The 26,304-nt window shown below is 35.6% G+C and overlaps 1 protein-coding gene across 22 annotated transcripts in view; it reads left to right on the top strand.

Moving 5' to 3' along the window:
* The window catches only part of PPFIA2 (PTPRF interacting protein alpha 2), a gene marked incomplete at both ends in the record, with an annotated part of 426,677 nt that overhangs the window by 249,803 nt on the left and 150,570 nt on the right, over positions 1 to 26,304 (top strand). For 21 of the 22 annotated variants that reach the window (XM_080935708.1, XM_080935705.1, XM_080935707.1 and 18 more), the window contains 3 exons: positions 1,105 to 1,206; positions 19,510 to 19,674; positions 24,913 to 24,987. In XM_080935708.1, coding sequence (XP_080791834.1) covers positions 1,105 to 1,206; positions 19,510 to 19,674; positions 24,913 to 24,987 — 342 coding nt within the window. The remainder of the gene's footprint in view (positions 1 to 1,104; positions 1,207 to 19,509; positions 19,675 to 24,912; positions 24,988 to 26,304) is intronic. The other variant, XM_080935702.1, reaches the window with a different exon arrangement.

Below are 26,304 nucleotides of genomic sequence, written 5' to 3'. Positions count from 1 at the left end.
AAAGACTTACTGAGATCCCTTTAGCTGATTCTAGGCTATGTTTAGTTGAAAGTATTAACTAAGACATAATATTAATAAATAATTAATAAAAATGTATTTCATATTTTAATAAATTAATAAAATAGAATTACAAAGAGGGAGAGGAAGTGCCCAATCTCACAAAGGCCTGAGGAACCAGGGTTGCAGGACATCCAGGAGCCCCACCTCCTCAGAGGACTAGGAGAGGGAAAGACAATGAATGGGGTGTAACATTAATAAGTAAAAATTAAAAACAAACAAAACCAAACAAATAAAAGATTTATTCATAATTTAATGAATAAGATAATATTAAGCTAGTTAAAAAGTAAAGAATATTTAATTAATACACTTTATATTGTATTTTTTAAATCAATGCAAAATAATAATAAAATACAATTAGCAAATAGCTATTATGTAATTAATAAGATATAAATTAACAATGTTTTATACATTATTAATAAAATATAAATTACTTTTTGTTCTTTAACTTGCAAGAATTCAGTCATTGTAACATTGCTTGATATGATGTACTATTTATTTTTAATAAAACAATGTTATTCATTTTATAACAATAGTTATAATGGAACAGCTTATGCAGATAAATCTTGGAAAAAAGTTTGAAAGTGTTGGTTAATTAACCTATGTGATATCAGCTTGTATAGGAGCTAAGAAATAACAGCATATTGATCATAGTTTTGTATTGTGACTGCGATTTACTCTATCACATTTGAAACTTATCATTGAATCAAACTCTAAGATTATATAGCTTGATCCCAAATATTGTCCAACAAAATATTTTTGCAATACTTTACACTAAGTTCGATGTAATGTGATGCTTCTGAAATATATATTGGATAAACACACATAAGCAACATATTATACAACTCATGAATGTCATGGATCAGTATTTGGTAAAACCATAAATCAGGATGCTCAAATAATAATAGTGTGCCTTAACTAGACAGTCAACTATATGAGTTTTAAATTTTATTTCAATGTTTATGTTTTATATTATGTTGTTCCTGCTTGATGATTTTATTTTTTATATTTTAAGTACATCTTCAAACAATTCTATCCCCCTTTTAGGAGTTTGCTGCACTGACTAAAGAATTGAATGCATGCCGTGAACAACTTCTGGAAAAGGAAGAAGAGATTTCAGAGCTGAAAGCCGAGAGAAACAACACAAGAGTATGTATTAAAGCCATCTCTTGGTATATAGGCACAGTCTGCTGCCTGGTATCAGGACACAATTCTAAAGGGTTGTGAAGACTTTAGGAGTGCCAAATAAGTCCTAAAGTTGTGTAGGTCCCAATACGATTGGATAATTTTTAAAGATGGGAAAAATGGTATAATACCCAAAATAAAAAGAAAGGAAACCAAAATTATAGTCTCAGCAAAATTACTATGTTGCCCTGCAAAATGGTTATGGGTTGCTACATTGCAGTGGCCTGCATTTGATCCATTGTTCATTTTAGCAAAAACCTTACTTTAAAATTAAAAAAAAAAAGAGTTCAACTTGGAAAAATTTTTTGGAACAACCTCTACCAGTTAAAAGAGGTTTACCACATTTATTTCTTTAGAGGTTCTGGAATTGATGGTTTTTGCAGGCATTCTGTTGTATGATGAAATGTGTACTTTATACATTTTGCTCTTAGAAATTCTTCTATTTTGTCGGTCAAATGATGTGCCATATAATTAGATCAGGGATTATGAATTTTTATAGACCACAATAAAATGTTACTGAATTTCTTAGACTATGTACCTAACTTTATTATTCACAAATTAATGTATTCTCATTGTTAAACCAAAGGAGAGTCCATTTTCGTATGGTCATGAGTGAAATTTTATTATTAAGAAGGTGAACTTATATTAAGCATCATAGTCTTTCTGGGTTAATTCTTTGCAGATAAGGTGATTAGTAGCCAACTTATTTTGTGCTTGGGCTTAGAGTATTATACAAATGCAGCTGCAGGGACAGTGCTGTGTCCCCATAGGAAGTGGACTTGCTTTCATGAGGGTAATACCATCAAATTTCGTTTTCGTCTTCATTTATAAAAATCTGACTGTATGGTGAAAAGAACTCTCATATGTGCATTATATAGGTAAATTCACTTTAATCCAGGCTTTGGCGAGCGAGTCATGCAGAATTCCTGTAATAAGGCCCCACAGGGACAGTTTAGATCATATGATGAAATTTTTGGTTTCTCTCCCTGTGTAGTTCTTTATTAAAAGCAGTACTGCATTTCCATGCAAATTTACCTCTTTCTACCCTATTATTTATTCTACCCTGTCCTGATATTTTGAACTGTAACATGTTAAAATACATTCCCCGATGTATTAGAGAACAGACAAATTTGAAAGTAGAAGAAAAATGAAAAGTAAGGAAATAAATTCTTTTGGTTTTATTTTCAAAGAGTTCTCACATTAAAAAATTCATCAGACCATTTTGCTAGCTACATCTGTGCTTCTTCTATGTCTTTTATATAGTCATTTATTGATTTATACATTCATGTGAAGAAGATACTGTGTTTATCCCCACTTTACAGACAAATCAACTCAAATGTACCATAGGCCACATGGAGTAAAACGACAGAGGACTAGAAAGATAATCCAATGCACACAGAACTTGTGCCATTGGCACAGACCCATGAGGCCACAGGGAGAGCTGCCTGCATTGTACCCACTCAGGATCTCAAAGATTTATGATGGCTTAGATGAAACCTTGCTCAAGAGTCAACACCTTGCTGTGTGGCATATGGCATTTTAAAAATTGTCAGTGATGGAGATTTGTTTCAGTAGCCAGATTATTCTCACCATATTAAACGCCCTGAGTCTGCAAGCACATTCAGCTTATGATAAGAGAACAGTAAGTTAACCTGAAATACCTGCTAAGATCAGAAAGATGAACATAAGTTTCCTTTAGGACAACAACCATAAAGTGTTTAATTAGAAGTGAGATTAATATCTACTAATATTCAACAATGAGAATAAACAATTTTTTCTATCTTCTTAAAGGAGTATTATCAAGATTTTTTTTATTAAATTATATAAACAAATTTCTGGATTCTAGGGAATATTGAATATTGGTAATATAATGACTGATTAGATTACATGCTACTTTGACCTTCTTGATTACATCAAACCCAACAACAACCATAAAGCTGCAGGACTATGATTCAAACCTATCTTCCTACTTCTTCTAGATGCCATATAGAATATACAATGATACAGATATACAGAAACATTTCTCAGGTAGATTCATATAGTGGTATATTTGTGACACGATGTATTACCATTTTGCTGTGAACACCTGTTCATTGATGCTGAAAAGGCAGCAATAAAAGAACACAGAAACTACCATCTCACATGTAGGGTGTACCTGATTGTGTACAGTGGTGAGTTAACCTGGAAAAGCGTGTCTTACTTTCTAGGGTTCTGATAAAAATTCAGACCACATAAATGAGCTAACATCTACTTACAAATTGAAACAAATAACAAAAAGACAATGCATCAAGTAAACTGTTTTATATGATTAATATTGGGAACTTGGACTACCATCCAAAAAAAATCAGAAAGACATCTACATCATTATAGTTAAATGAATTATATCATCTATCATAATTTCTGTGATAGATGAAAAGAATTTATGCAAACTTACAATAATACTAACATAATATTTACCATTGACTTGTTTATAAAAAGATAAAGAGAGTGGGGATATGTTCTATCGAGGTGTGGTGAGGTATGGGGTAAGGAAGTTGCCTCCAGCAGACCCATGTTGAGATATTCCTTCCCCTTGAGGGAGCAGCCACAGGACAGTACAGTATAAAATAAAGTTTATTTATGGCCTGGTGAAGGTAGTTAAGAGGGTTGTAGAGGCAGAGAGAAAGAGAGGGAGAGAGGAGTAGAGTCAGACCATGAGCACATAAAGAGAGAGAAGGGAGAAGGGAATGGGCAGAGAGCAGGAACAAGAATGCAAGAGCAAGAGAATGAGGAGGCCCAAGAAAACCTTTTTATAGTGTCAGGCATACCTGGCTATTGACAGGTAACTGTGGGGTACAGTTAGACAGAATGCTAACATTAAGGGTCATTGATCTTTCTGATGGCTTACATGGCTACCTCACTATGTCACAGCAATTTTAGTGTCTCTGAAAGTCATATAATCACGAGCAAATTAATATGAACACGGTGTGCTTCTTTAGAAACAATGGGCTCTACATTTCAGAAGCTCTATTTGTATGGGATGACAATTAACATCTGATGATCAAGGGTTTGTTTCCAAAGTTGTAGTTCAGATCTCAAGCATGTTATAATTTCCTCAAGAAATAGTGCATTTATTCAGTCAGAGGTGAAACTTTAGGTCATGAATAATTTTGCCACTGAAGAAATGTCCAGTCTTCATCCAAGAATTGAGTGAAGGAGAGAATTCAAAGTTCAATTTGTTCTAAAAGCCATCTGCTCTCCAAGTAATTAAATGCAGGTATCCAAGAAAACTAATTATAGTGTGCATGATTATAGAGTGATAAAACTCAAAACCTATCATGAACATTTATGTGAATATACAAACAAGCTTTATTGCTTAATATTTCTATGCCCATGAGAATATAGAAAAATATAAGATAGTATTTTTATTAATAAAATTTCACTGATAACATGTAGGCAAGTTTTATATATATATATATATATATATATATATATATATATATATATATATATATGTATGTATTAAGTAACACTATTACTAGGGAAACTTTAAATATCTATTCACCCTAGATACAAATTTGACAACAGACCAAATAAAGGATAACACCAAAGTTTAACTTGGAGAACCAATGAGATTTTTTGAGGTAATACACAAACAGATAAGATATTTACTAGAGTAAAAATAACTCAAAGACAACTACACCATCCAATGCTCACCCCAGCATGGGTTATGTCTTTTAGACAGTTCAGCGCAGCTCATCTAAGCATGTCATCTACAAAAATGCAGGGGTAGTGTTTGGAGAAGTGAATGTGGTAAGTTAAAGGGACTTCCTGGAGCCTTTGCATTTCTTACTTCCTTAGCTTAATGAGTTTCCCTGAAGTGTGGGATGCTTCAATTCCCTTTAGAGCATTCTGCATCATAAATAGGATTTTTTTGTTGTTGTTGTTGTTCTTGGTGGTGGTAGTGTTTTTGTTTGTTGTTATTTTTAATTTTATTTAATGTTTTATTTTACACTTCAGATTTTATCCCCCTCCCGGTCCACCTTTTAACTGTTCCACATCTTATACCTCAGCTCTCCCACCCCACCCCTATCTCCATGAGGATATCCCTACCTCCCCATCCCCCACCCCCCAAATTCCAAACAGCCAAGCTACCAGACCTCTCCACTCCCTGGAGACTCCATTCTCTTGAGGGTTAGGTGTATGTTCTCTAACTTAAGCTAGACCCAGCGGTCCTTTGCTGTATATGTGTTGGGGAGCCTCATGTCAGCTGGTGTCTGCGGTCTGGTTGGTGGTCCAGTGTCTGAGAGATCTCAGGGATCCAGGTTGATAGAGACTGCTGGTCCTCCTAAAGGGTCACCCTCTTCCTCAGCTTCTTCTAGCTTTTCCTTAATTCAACCACACCAAAGGGGTCAGCAGCTTCTGTCCATTGGTTAGGTATAAATTTCTGCATCTGATTCTTTCAGCTGCTTTTTGTTCTTTCCAAAGGCAGTCATAATCCGTCCCTTCTTGTGAGCACTTCATAACCTCAGTAACATTGTTAGTTTTGGGGGCCTCCCCTTGACCTGGATCTCATTTTGAGCATGTTCCTGGACCTCCCTTTTCCTCAGTCTTGTGTCCATTTTCATCTCTGAGGTTCTTTTAGACAGGAAGAATTATGGGTCAGAATTGTTGACTATGGGATGGCTATCCAGAGGTAGGCTCTACAGGTTCCCTCTCCCCACTGTAGGTCATTTCATCTAAGGTCCCTCCCTTTGAGTCCTGACATTCTCTCATTCCCCTGGTCATTCTGGAGCATCCCCCACATCCTACTTCCGAGGTTACTTGTTTCCATTCTTCCTGCAGGCCTTCAGGGTTTCAGTCCTTTTCCTCCCACAAAAATCATGTTCCCTCATTCTCCCCTCCTGTGATTGCTTTCTTCTCCCTACCAAGTGGGACCTAGGCATCCTCACATAGGCCCTTTGGATTGTTAACCTTTCTGAGTTCTGTGGACAGTATTCTGGTTATTGTGTACTTGTGTGTTTGTTTGTTTTTGGTTAATATCCACTTATTAATGAGTACATGCCATGCATGTCTTTTGGGGTCTGAGGTACTTCACTCAGGATAATATTTTCTAGTCCTTCCATTTGCCTGAAAAGCTCACGATGTCCTCTTTATTAAAGGCTGAGTAGTATTCAATTGAATAAATGAACCAGATTTATTTTATATCCATTCTTCTGTTGTGGGGTATCTGGGTTGTTTCCAGCTCTGGCTATCACAGTCAAGGCTGTGATGAACATAGTGGAGCACATGCTCCTGTGGCATGGTGGGGCATCTTTTGTGTATATATGCCCAAGAGTGGTATAGTAGATCTATTTCCAATTTTCTGAGGATTCCCCAGATTGATTGCCAGAGTGGTTGTACCAGTTTGCAATTCCTTCAGCAATGGAGGAGTGTTCCTCTTTCTCCACATCCTTGCTAGCATGTATTGTAACATGAGGTTTTGATCTTAACCATTCTGATTGGTATGAGGTGGAATCTCAGAGTCATTTTGTTTTTCATTCCTCTGATCACTAAGGACTTTTTAATAAGTAGATTCTTTTTTATTTTTAAACAAAATAGTACAATATAAACAAAGCAGCTCTCAACTTGTCAAATTCTGGAGTTACAATTTTATGCTGTTTTCCCTAGTTCTATATTGTTATTGTTATTGTTGTTGTTGTTGTTGTTTTGTTCACTCTACAATCCAATATCAGCCGTTTCTATCTTACAAGTACCTGCTTGTGTAAGTCCTCCATCCTTTCCCTTTAGAAGAGGAGGCCCTCCTCAGGCTGTCAACCTCCACCTCCCACACCTTCTCCCACCCAGGACATCAAGCTGCTGCTGAATTAGGCATATTGTCTCACATTGAGGCCAAACAAGATGTTCTGGAGCAAGAAGAACACTCCTCCACTTCTAGTGGGATGAAGGGGGAAAACTTGTATAATCACATTAGAAATCAATTTGTCAGCTTCTCAGAAGTTTGGAAAGAGTTCTATCTCAAGACCTAGCCATACCACTTCTGGGCACATACCCAAAAGATTATTTACCATCCCATGAGGACATTTATTTAACTAACTTCATAAGTAGGTTTCTCTGCTTCAGTTGATGATAGACTGTAGCAATCGTTAAGCCAAATGAACCTTTTCTTCCCCAAGTTTTGTTTTGTGAGTATTTTATTGCATCAGCAAAAAGCAAACAAGAAATAAAACACATATATATTATCCAAACAGTTGTTCCAATATAGTCAGAAATACTTGAGACCATTGAGTATGTTAAATAATTTTAAAGAAATGCAATTGAGTGGCTTAAGCATGAAATCAATAAAATTAAAATACTTTCACAAAATTAATTAAAATATGTTTACATCACTTTCGTTTTTCCTGTACTTACTCCTGTTCCTTAAATTCCGCATGTTCCTACTCTTGCCAGTTCCTTCAGAGTTGATGACCTCTGCCTATTTTTTTTAATCTATTGAATCTGTGTAGTGCAAACTAATCACTTGTATTGGATAGCCAATCAGAAAGCCCCTTCCTTCAAAAGACCACCTCTCTCTCTCCTTTCTCATCTATGAGTTGCCTATAGTTTTTTTGCTAGTGATGTGACTTCACGAGACTTTGCGTTTCCATGTTCATATGCCCAGTGCTACTATTATTATGCATATCTTGCTTAGGCAGCCATATATTTTTATGTGCCATAGGCATGGCTTATCTCTCATTTTTAGGAGATACAGCTTTATAGCATACTTTCTGGTCATCTGGCTTTTCTGATTATTCTGCCTGTTGTTTTGGGGTGTTTTTGAGCCTTAAGCACAAGAGTTGTGTTAAAAATAGAACCATTGTGGCTAGGATGCATTCAACCCATTGACCTCTGCATTCTGATCTGTTCTTGCTTTCTGTAAGCTCATATAGATGATTATAACTAAAATATTTTGATATTATAGTGTTTCTGTTGTATTATGTGATTAGACAACTGACAAACTATAGGGCAGTATGCAAGTCTATTTGAATGCCATTTTTAAATGAAAACATTTGCTACAAGTGTTGTGATTAAAATCTAATTTGAATCAAGATATAATACACAGATATAAATCATAAAATGTTCTAAACACAAGTGTAGATCCTTTGGCTTCCTTTTCTGCTCATTTTGCTTTGATTAGTTTTTCTTGTCTTATGTTGTAGCTAAGACTTCAAGTTCTTTATCCAGTGCTATTTTACATTATAGAATAGCGCCACCCATCTTATTACCTAGTTTTATAGTTTCTGTCACTGAAAGATTTGTCTCATTTCCAGGAAACTCAGAGTCTATGTTAGGACCAGAATCTCTTGATTTATCCCTTTTTCTCCTAGAGAACTAGAGTTACCAAAAGTTTGTTACTTATGTCCTTTCTACCAGTATGGCTGAGTGAAGATAGTGTTGCTTTGGTCATCTTGAAAAAATTTACCTTGGAATGATCTCTCTCTCTCTCTCTCTCTCTCTCTCTCTCTCTCTCTCTCTCTTTCTTTCTTCTTTCCTTCATTCCTCCCTCTCTTCCCCTCTCTCCCTCTCTTTTTCTGCCTCCCTTCCTCTCTGTCTCTGTCTCTGTCTCTCGTGTGTGTGTGTGTGTGTGTGTGTGTGTGTGTGTGTGTGTGTGTGTGCACGCTCACATGTATCCATGTGTGGTATATGATGTATATGTGCCCTCATGTGTCTTCAGGTATTCATGATCATGTGTGCACCTATGGAGGCCAGAAAATATCTGGTTTTACTCTACACCTTATTTCCTTTAGTCAAAATATTTCATAAAATCCTGTCTATTTCTAGCTAGACTGGCAGCCAGCAAGTCACAATAATCCTCTTATGGCTTCCCAGCGTCCAGAGATGTGGTAACTGAAATGCCCATGGTCATTTGTATCTTTTTAGATGGTGATCACACAAGCTCATACCCTCAGGCATCCCCTCACCTCTAAAGTCACCATTTGTTTTGTTTATTTTTCTTCATAAACAATTAGTTACATTATACATTATAGCAAAAGAAATAATTATTTTTGCTAAATATAGTCTAGGATACCACTGAATTTCTATTATGTTTTCATACAATAAATTTTGAGCATACTTTCCCATCCCCAAATCTTCCTGAGATTCTGCCAATCTCTAAACTCACCTAATTTTATCTTCTTATTTCTGTCCTCTCAAAAAATAAAAGAAAATGTAGAAGAGAAAAGTAAAAAAAAAATGCAAGAAACAAAACAATCAAATCTCTACAAAATCAAAAGACAAAAAAACAAAACAAAAAAATCAAAACAATCTAACAAATGAACAATAAAATAAAAGAAAAGAGAAAGAAAAAGAAGACAGAGAAAACAAAGCAAAATAAAACAAAGAGTGCACAGATGATGTTCATTTTGTTTTATATTGGCCACCTACTCATGGATATGGCAACTACCTGGGGTACCACTGACTTTATTTTTCTCACCAATGATTGGAACAAGTAATTACAATTATTTGACAATGTTTGACATCAACATAAATACAGATCGTTACATATGTATCAGTAAAATTCATGAAATCTTTTTTTTGTACCAACAATTTAAACTTGTAAAAAGTTACTGAAGAAAGATATGTGATAGGAAATTATAGTTTTCTTTTCGACCATAAATGAGGGGAGGGAAGAGATATTTTCAGGCAATACCATTTTGTACATGGTTTGAAGCAACATAAATTCAAAATCTGCAGATGAGTGTTCACAATATCATATATTTTGAAAAGGTTTGTATGATTGCCATATAAACTGGATTCTAGATGTAGAAAACTTACTTTTGTGGCTTTGAAAAAAATCCACGTGACATTCAACTACATTAGAACTTCCTTAGAAGGATCATAAATCAATCACTCATATAAGCAACAACAAAATTAGTACCGTATTTTTTTCTTTTTATCTCATTTGATCCTTAGGTCAAGCAAAACATTGGTTTTTTACTCCCACAAGCCTTATACCAACATTGCTCTGGCATATTTTGCAGGCAGGACATATTGTACATGAAAAGCTTCATGGCTGGGATGGTTTCTATGTTTCTCTAAAGAAATTAGAACATGGGGATGAGGCCTTCATGTAGATACTAGGTCAACTTCTCCATCTCCTCCATGTTCAAAGACGTGTGCATGCATGTGTGTGTGTGTGTGTGTGTGTGTCCTCGGCAATGGGGCTGCCTGACATTTGCAGAGAACAAACTATTTCTTCAAAGATTTGAAGTTTCTATCCTGCAAATCTTTCACTTGCTTGGATAGAGTTACCCCCAAGATACTTTCTATAATTTGAAGGCTATCACAAAAAGTAATTTTTTCCTGATTTCTTTTTTTATTCTGTTTGTCACTTGTAAACAGGTGAGTTGATAATTTGTTTTGTTTTGTGGGTTAATCTTGTAATCAGAAAAGTTGATGAAAATATCTATTAGATGTATGAATTCCCTCACAGAATTTTAAGACCACTAATATATTATTATCACATCATCTGCAGATATGATACTTGGACTTTTTTCTTTCCAAGTTGCATCTACTTGATCTATTTTTGTTGTCTTATTGTTCTAGCTAAAACTTCAACTAACAAAAACCAAACACCAAAACAAAACAATGCAAAAACAACAAAAAAAAAAAGAGTCAAAACAAAACAAGGTATACTTTCTTCAAATGGAAGAGAAAGATTTAGGAACAAAACAAACCATATGAGCTCCTTCTCCTACCTTGTGTTCTCTCCATGCATTTTTCTCAGAAGCTTTCTAATTCTCTATGGCTTCCCAAAAATGTATCAACAAATCTGTACTTGCTTTCTGCAACACCAGCTTATCTTACAAATTCACTTTTGTGGCCACAAAAGTCCTCAACCCATTGCCCTCTGCTGGGCATTGCCACCTCCCAAGGTGTACTGAGAAGCTTCCACATATTTATTGAAAAGACCCAGATTTACCACTCCTGGGCATATACACAAAAGACTGTCCAACATATAACAAGAAAACATGCTCCGCTCTGTTCATAGCAGCCTTATTTGTAATAGCCAGAAACTGGAAAGAGCCCAGGATTGGATAAAGAAAATGTGATACATTTACACAATGGAGTACTACTCAGCTATTAAAAAGAATGACTTCATGAAATTCTTAGGCAAATGATGGAACTAAAAAATACTGTCTTGACTGAGGTAACCAGTCACAAAAGAACACAGAGTAAGTATTTACTGATAACTGGATATTAGCCCCAAAGCTCAGAATATCTAAGATACAATTCACAGACCAGATGAAGATAAATAAGAACAAAGGTGAAAATGTGTATGCATCAGTCCTTACAAGGGGGAACAAAATACTCATTGGATGAAATACAGGGACAAACAGTGAAACAGAGAATGAAGGAAATACTATCTAGAGACTGCCCCATATGGGGATTAATCCCATATACAGCCACTAAGCCCATTCACTATTGCTGATGCCAAGACTTGGTGCTTACTGGAGCCTGATATGGATGTCTCCTGAGAGGCTTTGCCAGAGCCTTATTGATACAGATTAGGATGCTTGCAGCTAATCATCGAACTGAGCAGAGGGACCCCAGTGGAGACGTTAAAGAAAGGACTGAAGAAGCTGAAGAGGTTTACAACCCCATAGGAAGAACAAAAATATCAATCAGCCAGACTCCCCAGAACTCCTTGGGACTAAACTACCAACCAAATATTACACATTGGGGGTGCCATGGCTGCAGCCACATATGTAGCAGAGGATGGCCTTGTGTAGTATCAATAGGAGGAGAAGCCCTTAGTTCTGTGCAGACTTGTTTCTTCAGTATAGGTGAAAGCCAGGGTGTTGAGGTGGGGGTGAGTCCGTGGGAGGGGGAACATCCTCATAGATGCAGGGGAAGGGGACAGGGGAGGGGAAAACTGGGTAAAAAAATCAACATTTGAAATGTAAATACACAAAATACCCAATTAAAAAAAGATTTAAAAAAAAAAAAAGAAATATAGAAGACCAAACCCTTGGAGGGATCTGGTTTTTTGCTGCAGTGGCCATCCTTAGGTGAATAGATCCATCAAATGATTATTTAACAGCTTCTCAGTGATGACCTCATATACACCTATGACAGATGTTGGATGGCTGTATACTTGCATTAGAGCATCAGGGAACTCTCACCTGATGTCTTTGCCTTCAACTCAGTTTTGATTACAGGAATATCATCTTTCTTTGTCATCTTTTATGGAAGTAAATTTTATAAGGGTTTTATAAAACCATTATACACACACATATATTTTATTACAGTAATAGGGCATTGGGGTGTTTTGATAGAATCTGCTTCTCCAAACTTGTACTCAAGATTTTATTTTGTAGCTCTGTAATGGGAGTAGGGGTGGTAGGGTGCTGAAAATGAAAGTATTTGATTCATCTCTCCAAATACTTTTCTTTCTGGAACTCTGTAGTCTTGACTTTAGTCTTTTTGTCCAGGGAGTCAGGCTGACTTTAGGTCTGTTCCTCTTTCTCTTCAAAAGTGGGGCTCTACAACTCTTCTTGTCTAGGATTGAAAAAAGAATCGTTTTATCTTCTTCCAGCTTGCTCACTAATTTGATCTTCAGAGCATCTTCAGACACTCATGCTAATTTGTCCCAAGTGACTTTGTAAGTCAGTGGTTTGCCTTAATATATTCTCAAATATCACTTTATGTTTTTTTGTGTAATTTTCCAGTCTGATTTCAGTAGAAAAGGATTAAAGTGGTGAGTTCTAACGACTTTAGTCTGCTGAGGGCCCACACAATCCCAATGTACTAATTCTGAGCCCAGTAACAAAGCAGTTTCAGATGAAACCAAAGATCACTGATGTCAAATTTTAACACTAGATTTGTGAGCATTCAGGTTTTAAAGGGAGGTTGAAACATGTAGTTGGTTCTAAGGCTCCTGATTTTTGGTTCTTCTTTTTTATTATTATCTTTAATCTTTTTATTACACCTCAGTCATTTCCCCTGTCCTTGTCTGCCCTCTGACTGTTCCTCACCCCATACTTCCTCTCCAGTCTCCAAGAGGATGCTTCTGAACCCCACCCCACCATTCCTCCCATTCCCTGGGTCCTCAAGTCTCTGAATGTTGTGAGTGTCTTCTCTCACTGAGGCCAGACCAAGAAGTCGTCTGGCGTGTATGGTCCGGGGACTGCATGATTTCTGGTTCTTGAAACTACTTTCTTCTGATTGTTTCCTTCGCAAGTGCTTCTGCATCTTGACTCTTTAGCCCTTCCCAGCCTTCTGAATGCCTCCTTTTCCTCTCTCCTTGGCACTCTTGTTAGCTATACTCTCACTTCTCCTTTGTAATTATGCTTTCAGTATTTCCAGGAACATCCTTTGCCGGACCTTCTTTTCCTTTGGTTTCTCAAGCCTTACAACCTCTTCTCTGTCTCAGCTTCATCATGATAGCACTGTCATCATTCTTGTCCTTGCCTCTGCAGCAAAGACAGGAACTGCAGACTTCATCTGTGACTTCATCCTCCTCCTGTTCCTCTTTCATCCTTTCATGATTATAAGCTTCGTCACTAATGTTTCACTTGTTGTTATTGGAATTATTTGATCCTTAGAGTGCCAGGTCCAAATCACTATTGGTGTTTTACTTAGTGTGGTCCACTCATTGAGAGCTCCAGATTCTAGATCTACTTTGGCTGAAACAACTGTCATTTTGGAAGTTGAGGTAGCAACCTTTGGGGGGGGGGTCTGAGGTAAGCTTCTTTGCTGTAATTGTGATATGTTTGTCTTTATGCTAAAGGTGGCTATGCTATTATGTCTTCCTCTTGTGACATGTTCCTTTTATAAAAAATATACACTTCTGCTTTCTTCAAGAGTACCAGCCATCTTGGGTCCTCTTGTTTTTTTTTTTTTTTTTTTTTTTTGGTTTTTTTTTTTTTTTGTTTTTGTTTTTTTTTACTAACTTTGTCTTTTACCATGTTAATGGTTTAAAAAGGCAGTATGCAAACCCATCAAATAATGCAGATGAGTCCTGCATAGTTGAGAAACTATGCATAGTAATCTTGGGTACTAAAATTGTTATGCTCCATGGGTGCAGAAGCCAGATAAGTGTAGTAATGTGTATGTAAGTGGATCAAACATTTTATCCCACTATTTCTAATAATCTCTGCTGGATTCTCTACAAACACACACATATACGCACAGGATTCTGATATTACAAAATAGAAACATCATATGTAAAAGAAAACAAAGAAATCAAAAACAACAACAATATAACAAACTTAGAAGGCTTACCTTCCTAAAGTTTGGGCCAGGAAAGGCTTTATAGAGTAGGGAATACCAAGTAGAGACTATGTTAGTAAGGCATCTATTTTCAGTGAAGTTTTTACAGATTTATTATATTGACTGGGCTTGACCTCATCAGAGAGGCACATATCTCTGAGATGTGTAGCTAGCACATTTGATGCTACTCAAATGTCTCTTTGCTAGTTTCTACTTCCTTTATTGACCATTATTGAAACACTTCCACAGAAGACACTTGTTCTGCATGAGAGTTTCTAATGTGCTATAATTTGGTAACCTCTCTTACACCAAACTACTGTCTTTCTTTGAAACAGTGAGTGAATTCTGAATGATGCTAGCTCTAGGGTCATTGGACCTTTGATTTCTTCAACTTCTCTCTCCTTTTCTTCCTTCAGTGTAATGCAAAGCATAATACTTACTTCAATGTGCTCATATTCTTCATGCTTTTCAAAACACCCTGTGACAGCAATTACTCAAGTCAAAGGACTTGCTTTCACATTCCTACCACTAGAAGAAATCATGGGCTATTGACTGCTTATGTAACTATCTTTCCTCTATATACCATGGAAGATATTTTTACTTTCTTGTGACATTAATCACTTACTGACATTATCAAAATCTATTCAGAACACATATCCCAAACACCCAGTTTTCTTAAAGATGGATAAATCAGTGCTTCAATAGACCTTTCCTTTCCTATACATTCAACACATTTGGATGATCAAGGGCTGTGTATGATCTGTGTCCACTGGCAATTTAGAAATTAGAAAGTAGAGAACATATTCCTTTCCTTATTGGCATAATATTAGTATTCAAGAGGCAATTAATAAATATAGTAAACCTTTATGGCAATGTTAGAGACAAATGCCAAGTGGGCAGAGAAAGTGGCAGCTTAAGGAATTAGAGAAGCCTATGGATAAGTGATGCTTGACTAAAAATAGGTAAGGATTGTGGGCTGATAAGGCTACGCAGGTAACTAAAAGGAATATTTTAGGTTTAGTAAAGAAGTGAAGAACTTAGTAAAATAAACACAAACAAGAAATTGATGCACTGGAACAGATACAGACCTACTATTTAACAAAGGTGAGCAAAGATCCACACACAAGTGCTACAACTAAATCAATGTGGGTGATGTGTAAGCAAAGGAGATGAGTTCAGAGTAACATAGGTTCCACTTAGGACATGTAAGGACTCTGGCTTTTGATTTGGCCAAATGAGAAGACATTAAGGACTTAAGCAAAAGAACAAACAGACTAGATTATATTTTAAATATAAGAGTTTGGGGCAAAAACCTGATGGATGAAAGGATCCAAATGTGAGTTACAGTCAATAAGCTTGTCTAAGTAAGAACACTTAGGGTTTTACTACTGTTAAAAGTCACCATTGCCAAAGCAACTCTTATAAACGACAACATTTTACTGCGGCTAGTTTATAGGTTCAGAGGTTCAGTCCATTATCATCAAGGAAAGACATGGGGCTGGAGGAGCTGAGAGTTCTACCACTTGTTCCAAAGCAAACTGAAGAAGACTACCTTCCAGGGAGCAAGGATGAGGGTCTGAAAGTCACACCCACATTGACAACATGCTCCAACAAGGCCACACCTACCTCAAGAAGGCCACACCCCCACCTCTCAATAGTGCCATTTTCTGAGCTAAGCATATTCACTCTGCCACAAAGCTATTATCGGAATGAGTCAAGAGAGGATAATGAATCCTGAACACACATGACATCAGTGGATGTAGTGGCTGAAGGAACTCTGCAGGCTGACAGAAGAATCACCATGAAAAGGAGAATGGAAGATTGAGGGAATGCCAGGAGTGCGGCATTGAAATAACAAATCCCCTTTGTTAAAGGACCTGAGAGTCAATTTATTTTTTGAGGTTGAGCATATAAATAGGCAAGCCAGAAATATCATCTTGTGGCTTGGGACATAGAACTACAATTACAGAAAAGTTATACTTTATTGATTATGACAGAGTCCATAATGAAGCCATTGGGAGTGAGTTAGTGAAATCAGAAGCAACAGAAATCTAGATTGTTAGGAACATTGTTCTGCATGTGTATTTATTATATGTTGGAGCTTCCCTGGGGTATATGCCTAGAAGTGGAATAACTGGGTCTTCAGGTAGTACTATGTCCAATTTTCTGAAGAATCACCAGACTGATTTCCAGAATGGTTGTACCAGTTTACAACCCCACCAAAAGTGGAGACCTGTTCCTCTTTCTCCACATCCTAGCCAGCATCTGCTGTTATCTGAATTTTTTATCTTGGCTAATCTGACTGGTGTTTTGATTTGCATTTCCCGATGGCTAATGTTGTCAAGTACTTCCTTAGATATTTCTCAACCATTCGATATTCCTCAATTGAGAACTTTTGGTTTAGCTCTGTACCCCAATTTTTAATAGGGTTATTTGGTTCTCTGGTGTCTAGCTTCTTGAGTTCTTTTTATACCTTGGATATTAGGCCTCTATCTGATGTGGGGTTAGTAAACATCTTTTCCCATTCTGTTGGTTGCTGTTTTGTTTTCTTGACAGTGTCCTTAGCCTTACAGAAACTTTGCAATCTCATTAAGTCCCATTTGTCAATCTTTGACCTTAAAGCACAAACCATTGATGTTCTGTTCAGGAAATTTTCTCCTGTGCCTATGTGTTCATAGCAGTTCTATTTATAATAGTCAGAAGTTGAAAAGAACCCAGATGTCCTTCAGTAGAGGTATGGATATAAAAATTGTGGTACATTTACACAATGGAGTACTGCTCAGCTACCAGAGACAATGACTTCATAAAATTCTTAAGAAAACAGATGCATCTAGAGAATATCATCCTGAGCGAGATAACCCAGTCACAAAATAACAGACATAATATGTAGTCACTGATAATTCTATACATGTAAAATTAACTCAGTTTAAATGAATATGATAATTTAGAAAAGTATTTCCTTTTTTAACCACTTTATTTTAAAAAACAAAGATAAATGTACAAATTTTAACCATTTTTGCATAAATGTATATGAATACATTTTTGTCAGTGCTTGGTTTTTTTTTAACGGTTTGATAGTGTGCATTAAGATCTTACTTGATATAATGAGCATAAAGTACATGTGAAACAGGATGTTTCTGGGCTTCTCTCCTGTCTCCCCTGCCCCATATATGATCCTTTTTCCCTTTTTCTCCTTCTATTCTCCTATCCCATCCAGGTCCCCGCCTTCCTCTGCCTCTCTTGATTATTTTCTTCTCCCTGAGCTTCCAGAGACTAAACTGTCATCCAACAAGCATGGAAAGGAATGGAGGAATATCCTGGGGGGAGGGGGCTGTCTTATCAGAGGAAAAGGAGAGGGGAATGGGGAGAAGAACTCTAGTAAGGAGGATCAGGAGGTAAATAAATAATTAATTAATAACACATATCTAAAGAAACAGTAAGGACCATCAACAATTGTGGATGGATCAGTCATGGAGAAAATCAGAATGATCAGTAAGCTAACTTACCAAATACGGAATTCATAGGTCTTCGAATTGATAACTACAGGAAAATTTAAGTCAGCAGAACCTAACAACTTCGTTGTTAATGTTTTCTTAGTCACAGAAAACAGAATTCAGTACAGTTAGTTTAAACAGACCCTTACTTAATTTTTGCAGGCAGTAGGAATGCTTAGCTTTTTTTTCAGTAGAATTGCTAAGAAGAATAATGTGGATACTCCTAAGTTTTCAGGACCAACAGCCAGAAACATAGTGCAAAAACCACAAAGGAAACTAACTGGTTCTCAGCTTCACTTCAAAACCAGATGTCTGTGCATACCCATGGATCAAAATGGATGCTCACACACATACCTTCAGAAAGCCTTCCATCTTGATAGGGTATATAATTAGGAAAAAAAAAAAAAAACAGGGCAGAAAAGTGTAGCATTTTTGTGTATGTTCTATGTTGGGAAAATGGAATTTTCAGTTTGAAGAACTTTCCTCAAGAAAACAGAGTCGTGATGAGGTTTGGAACGACTCTAGAAACCGCTCTCTAGGGTAAGAGAATAATCTTAAATCATGTTCCATTGAGTTAACCTCATAGAACCTTCTTATCCTATACGGGCACTGTGCAAACTGCAAATATTAATTGAATCTACATACTTCCATTTATATTTGGGGAAAAAAGGACAGTAAAGTTTGTTTTTCCATGAAGATGCTCTCACTGAAATATGCATGCATATTCATATAAGCACACTGATTAGCCTAAGCCTTTAGAATTAATGCAAAGCACCCACACCATGTGCTCAACTTTGACAGTGATGGGTGTGCACACAGGAAACTGACTTCACTTTTTATCCAATGTGTATTTTCTCCTGTTTGTGTAGGTAGCTACTAAAATATACAAACCTTTAAAAGGATAATACCTAAATACATAAAAGACAGTTTAGTCTACATGAAGCAAATAAAACACACTATTAAAAAATAAACTGAATATCATGACATAGCCTGATAATAATTCTCAATTGATTAATAAAATGTACTAGAATCATTGTGCACTTGTCTTTATTTAATGGAAAAACGCTGTCTTATCATTATTTTCCTGGTCCACACACACGGTTTTCAAGTCTTTGATTTCACTGATTGGGGGTCAAATGATCTTTTCACAGGTGTCACTTAAAATCATCAGAAAATACATGTGATTACATTATGATCAATAACATTAACAACGAAAATAATTTTATTGTTGGGATCACCAGGATGTGAGGAACTGTCTTACTGCATCACAGAATCAGGAAGATTGAGAATCACTGGGCTCAAAGAACACATAAGACATACTATTCAGTGATTTGTTATGTGACTGAAGGCAGGTTGGCCCTAATGTGCTTTGTAAACATTGAACTAACTATGTTTGGCTCTTTTTTCCTCTGTCCCCTGTTGCATTCCCTAAGGTTGTTGTGGGAGCTGTGAAAACGTAGCATAGTTTAAGTTAGATTTTACATAAATAAGCTGGCTAGCTTTATTCATAGGATAACTGCATTCTCTATTGATCCAACAGCTGTTGCTGGAACACTTGGAGTGCCTTGTGTCCCGTCATGAAAGGTCACTAAGAATGACAGTGGTCAAGCGGCAAGCACAGTCTCCCTCTGGAGTGTCCAGTGAAGTGGAGGTTCTCAAGGCACTGAAATCTTTGTTTGAGCACCACAAAGCCCTGGATGAAAAGGTACAGATACAAGATCTCAGGCCAAACAGTGCCTTCTTTGTTTTCACAGAAATCCACTGCGGATTAACACTGTCCATGGCCACATTCTTCTGCTCAGACCACTAAATGTATACCTTGTCAGAATTAGACCCTATTACACTCTTAGAGCCCCCAGTCCAGAGGCATAATCGAGTATTTATAAATTTGAAATCAACTACGGTGTAATTGTATTAAGTCTCAGTCTCTGTTTCTAACATCTCTCTATCTCTCTCTTACATGAGTCTCCATAGAGACTGTAGATTCCAAAACAGCAGACCAGTAACTGAAAAATGACATGTATTTTAAAGTGTAAATTAGACATGCTTTAACCTTTAGACACCTATATTTGAAGCCTTCTGTGTGTCTTTGCTGCTGCTAATATCTTAGTTTCAAACACACATGTTGACAGTTTCTGCCTTTGACAACATAATGTATTAGAAGGACAGCTCATCACTAAGCCCTTGCAAAAGTAGCTGTAAGCTTCTCTTAGCTGCTATTCAAATAAGTTCTGCAAGCAAATATAAGGCAAACTGGAGGTAATACCCTTTCGGGATTAGTGAAGGTTTATGACACAATTTCAATTATCAAAGTTCAAAGAAGTATTTTTTTTAAACATTCAAATGTGTTAGGATTTAGTAAAGCAAAAACTGGGGCTTCTCACTGTAAAATATATGACAAGTTCTGAGCATTAAAATTCAAACTAAGGATTATTGTGGGTTTATATCTAGGTTTTGAGTATGTAGAATATTGTTCCATTTAATATTTAAATACTTATATATTATTATCATCAGTCTCTCAAATAGTTCTTAGGAGAGGGATATGTGAAATGTCTGTAGAATAGCATTAATTCTGTCTTCTAGATTATTTAAGAAGAAATTGTGTGCCATTTTTTATCTTGGTTATAAGAGGTGAAAACTCATTAATCTTTTGAAGAAAACAAAACTTCATGTCATATAAGTAGTCATGTTAAGTATAATATCAGATAATTATACATATTATTGGTAATTTTTTAGTTCCTACTTATTAAGTTTCTGCCATATTTCCTTTTGTCACAATACATAAAATAAATTCTGCACGAATTTATAGGATGTTTCCTTTGTGTCAGAAACCTTGACAGTTTTTTTTTTTTTTTTGCACACAAAGTAAGAATTCTCTTTATGACTAAGGGGTTCAGAAGCCTAGGCATTCACACATCAGTGAGAGGCAGTTACAAACACACAAAAAAAAAAACAATGCTCCAAGTTGTCACAAAAGTAATATCTGGTTTTATTTAAACAGAAAAGGAGTTAAGAATGAATCATATTTTACCTAAATACTAAAGAACGAGGAAAAGCAGGTATTTTGAAACCAGAGACAGATACCTTAACATACAGGACAGACGCCTAAAGTGACCTGGATTCAAAAGAAAAGCATGTTTTTTTTTTTTTTTTTTCCAGAAGAAACAACTATATTGAATGATTTAAAAAAATATACTAGAGAGTGTGTAATTTTTCTTTCATGTTCCCTGTAAGAACTGTGACATCACTTAAGAGAATGAATGATTATAAACCAGAGTAGAAATTATAAAAATACTTTTAAGACAATAACCTGCTTGTGTGAGTACATTTAAAAGAATATAAAATAGTTATCATACAGAAGCTTTATAACTGTAATATAGCTAAATTAAATATTCTTTATTACAGCCATAAGAACAGATACAGTATCTATGAACTTGCCACAACTGTCATTATAGACTTTGGCAAGATCATAAGCTACTGAACTGGTGCTTATGAACTCATCTTTATTTAATGCTGATGTTTCCCTCTGGAGTAGATGGATTTGTACAAGTGAGTTCACTTTATTATCTATCTACTCCTTCCTTGAGAGAAAGATCGTAACTGTATCTACCTTGAACTGCTGCAAGGGCCATCTATAACTGCAAAGGTTTGGACCACTGCTTAGTAGAGGGAACACAGCAGTTAATGTTATTTAATAGTCATATTGTCATCAGAAAAATAAAAGCTTGAAAGTAAGGAATTGAATACCTTCTTGGCCTAGAGGCCAAATAATATTCAGTTTCTTCGGGTACTAATTTGTTCCTAAGTGTCTTCATGAACAGTTTATCTGGGAATAAAACAGTGCTCCCTATGAAAATAGGAAGGCATAAATGCACAGGTGTATTAGTAACTAATCGGCATTTAACCTAAGTGCTCTGGCTATAAAAGTAGGGAGAAAAAGATAAGAAAATGTAATTAATTATACCTCAAGCAAGTAAACTTCAGGCTTCAACATTGAAAATAAAGCAGAAAAGACAGAACATGGGTACCAGCCGTTATAATGATTGGCAGTTGTAAAGATTGTTCATTTTTTTGTCACTGACACTTCATTTAGAAATAGTCATTCTTTCCTGCAATCTCTTCATTGTATTATACATTTGTCATTACTAAGGAACTTGTTTCTTTTAATCTTCTGTGATAGAATAATCATATATATATATGTATGTGTGTGTATACGTATGTATATATGTATATACACATATATATATACACACATATATGTATATATTTGTGTGTGTGTGTGTGTCACTAAGCAATTTTCATGCCATTTAAAAGAACAGAAGTAACAGAAAAATTTATAAATATTTTTTGATGAATACAAATTCTGATTATCAGTCTCCTGTACCTGCATGCAGTGTAAGTGAGGGAAACTTCCTGATACCAGTGGTTCAATCCTTTAAAAAGTGACAGATTTAGAGGTAGAAATAACTGCCAACTACACAGGTTACTTCTTCTTTGGACAAATTTTAAACAATTGTTATTTTCCACAACATCTCAAATATACCCTAACAGATAGAAGCACATAATCTAAGGACACACACCATTTTTTAAAACAGTTATGGTATCCTGCTGGCAGGATGGTGTAGAGCAAAGGCTGAAACATTTGTGCTACATAGTGATTTTTTTCCTGTGACACAATAAAAGCCAACCAGATAACTTAACACGATCAAGTCTTATCTGTGGAAAGGTTACATACTTGCATTTCTTTCTTTATCTTAGAAAGTTTGGTACATAAAGCTAACATTTTACACATATAAATGCTATCTAAGATGGAGAACCAAAGTTCATACTTAAATATTATTGATGAATTCTTTGAGAGTAGCAGCAAAATATTTTGCTGTCTTGTATTAATTAAAATTATATTTACAATTATGTTTATTGTCACATAACGATGGTTTTAGATACATTTATTTGTGGTTAAATGTTTTTTATTTGCCAAAATCTTATGAAATTATGATGAGATAATTTATCATTCATGTTTCTTAATAGACTTCATGAGTTTTATGTCTTGATACACTTTACTTGTGGGGAAAGAAATCAGTACCTAAGAGTTTCTAAGGTATTTCAAGGTAACAGAAATAGTTTAAAAGATATGTTAATCTACATTACTGCTGCTATTCAGGCAATATTTATTCAATACTAACTTTAAGACATTCTAAAGTATCAACACTTCAATTAAAATGTGGTACCTTAACCTTCTGTTTGATTCTAATTGTAACCTAATCAATGTTGAACACGGGGAATTCATTGATTATTCTCAGATGAGTTCAGGTTATTCTCATAGACCAGGATAGCCCGACCCCTTTATAAATTACCATATCTTACAGTCCTCCAAGTCAAATAAGCAAAGACATCCATCTGAGCCTGGGTTGTTACTTAGAATTAACTCTGTACGGTTCTTATGAATAACTTGATATTTATCTAAAGCACTGGAGCATAACAATTAATATGACAGAACCTAAGAGAGATTCTGGGAGGATTATAATAATAAATGGTATTTTATTTTATACTAATAATACACCAAAATCAGAATGTCATAGACTTGGACCATGTTCACCAGTTAAGTGCACTCGGTTCCCTAATTGTACACACTAACATAATATAACATTCACACGAATGATTGACACCTTTACAATTTGTATTTGGCCTTAAAGTTAAAGAAGAATTACTTGTCAATTTTCTTATACAATTAATAAGTAAGGTGGTTATTCTAACTTTAAAATTTAATAAAACTCAAATGTCTTAAAGATTTATCCATATTTCTACTTAAGCATTATGTAAGAAAAGTGCCAAATAGAAAACACAGTCACATAACAAATTTAGTTTTCAGGAATATAACTCTTGCATTAAAACTCATATTTATTGAAATCATTCTATAACATTTTAATAGAAAATATGCTAATTTATAAATAAAATCAGGAATGTGTGATGAATTGTGTCTCAAGTATATAGTTTATTAGCTTTTTAGGCAAATTAAACAATAAAAGTCATTAAGTAAATGACTTGATTTTTACTTGGGTAGATGTAGGATAAAGTTAATACATCACTGTAAAGATATAATGATTTGTACCTTTTATTTTTTTTTGTTTGATTCAATTTGATTTTTGCATCTTTTGAAACAGGGTCTCACTAAGTAAACAAATTTGGGCTATAATCTATACATCTCAGTCTGGCCTTTGACCCAACACCTTCCTCCTACTTCCAAGGTCTACAGGCATGTTCCATCATGCATTCTCCCAACCTTGGATGTTGTCAGAAAGTGTACATCAGAGACAGTCCTGTGAAGTCCAGTTACACAGGAAACAAGTTTAAGGCATCACTGCTTTCAAACTATACTAGTTAGTTTACAAAATGCAATGGCCTTACACCTGGTACCTGGATGCAAAGTTGGAATTCTAAAAATCATTGACACTTTGCAGTCACTCATAACAAGCAAACAAACAAACAAACTGAAGTCAGTTTTCAGTTTCCTAAAACTCTTCCCTTTGAAACAAATCACTTTTGAAGTAAGGCACTAAAGGCCAAAATAAGTTCGCTAATTTTTAAAACTTACTCTATTTTCTTTCTTAACCACTGATAGTTTGCAATATTCTGGTTATGCTTTTAAGTATGCCTCTGTTTATTATAAATGAGAAATCGTAGCAAACCCTGTCAATTTGTAACCCTGTCAGAAGGTCTATCCCACCGCGCACAATAGGATTTGCCACAAGAACATCCCTTGCAATGATGCTTATAATAACAACGTTTTCATGTTATTCTTGCCAGGTTTAAAATCATCCTGGGATTTTAGGCTTACAAATGTTTAAAGAATTTGACCTTTGTTTTCTGATGTTAATGATGGCTTCAGCACAATTTCCTATATTTGGGATGTACATTACTGCACATATTTTGATTTTTCTTCTAGGTAAGGGAGCGACTGAGGGTTTCTTTAGAAAGAGTCTCTGCACTGGAAGAGGAACTAGCCGCAGCTAATCAGGAGGTAACACACCACCCTCTCCTTGCTGGAGGCCCACCATTGCTCACCCGCTGGCCCTTGTGTTCCACGTTGCTTTCATTAAATCTGTCACTAAATCAATTATGTTCTGTCTCTGCTGCTGAATGATGCCCATTTAAGTGAGTTGCCAGAGGCCTGCTTTCTAATGTCTGGCTGTTCAGATTTGTCACCAGAAGGCCAAATAAAAGCCACCAAGGGGTACTGAGGTAGATGTTGAGAAACACTGGCTTTGAAAGGTATTTCATTTGTGTCAAGTACCTCTTCAGGAGTGAAGATGCTAGAGATGAAGGCAATGTCCCAGATACACACAGGGATATATATTCCCCCTCAGATTCTTCCTGTTTTGCCTTTCAAAGCAGTGTGCCCACACCTAATGGCACCATTGAATTAGCAACTTTATAAAAATAAAAAAAAAAATTAAAGGTATCACTTTAAGATGAGAAGAATGAAACTCCATCAGGCTCATACAGGTTCATGCCTAGTGCATCTTGCCACAGCCTCTGAGAGTTAATATGTTCCTTGTTCTTGCTGTGTTAAAAGACTTGTTCCTCTGATTTGCTCCCAGAAGCTAGTTTCCATAGATAGCTACTTGCAAACGAAAGGAATAATTTTTCCAGTAGAATCTCACTGAGTATACAAACCAGGCTTAAAGGAAATACCCATGTCCAGCTATGGTATTTTGGGAAGGTTTCTTTCTTTCTTTTTTTTTTTTTTCTTTTTTTTTTTCCCTCATGAAGCTTTGTCTTGAATTTAGTTTAGTTTTGTTTTGTTTTCCTCCTTACCCCACAGGCCTTTTGCCTGTGTATCATAGTTGATGGTTTTATGTATTTATACAATGTTAGTCCTTGTGTCTCTTAAGCCTTTCTGCATTTCTTGTGTTTATCCTTGTCTCTTTGGTTTCTGTACAGTTGTTTGTTTGGTATCATTCAAGTTTAATTGTTTTTATTTATTTCTTTTTCCTTCTTTAGATTCCTGTATTGTTTTATTTTTCCTTACCTTTTTTCTTAATGAGAGAAAGAGAGCAAGAATCAAAGCTTGACTAGCTGGAGACGTGTAGAGCACCTGAGAGGAGTTGGCGTAGGGACTACCATAACAAATATATTACATGAAAAATCCATTTTTAATTATGAAGAGGAAAAACAGAGATGTAAATATTTTTTTCTTCCCAAGTTTTCAATTTTTAAATTGTATTAGTAAACTTGAATAATTAGAATATACATGCACAATTACAATACAGAACTTTATTGTAAAATAAAATAGTGCCATCAACACTAATTTTATGGTTATTTACAAGTGCACTCC

The sequence above is a fragment of the Micromys minutus genome, assembly GCF_963924665.1.
Source record: "Micromys minutus genome assembly, chromosome: 22".
Lineage (NCBI taxonomy): Eukaryota > Metazoa > Chordata > Mammalia > Rodentia > Muridae > Micromys > Micromys minutus.
The sequence above is the reverse complement of the archived record's forward strand: the minus strand, read 5'-3'. Positions and strand labels throughout refer to the sequence as shown.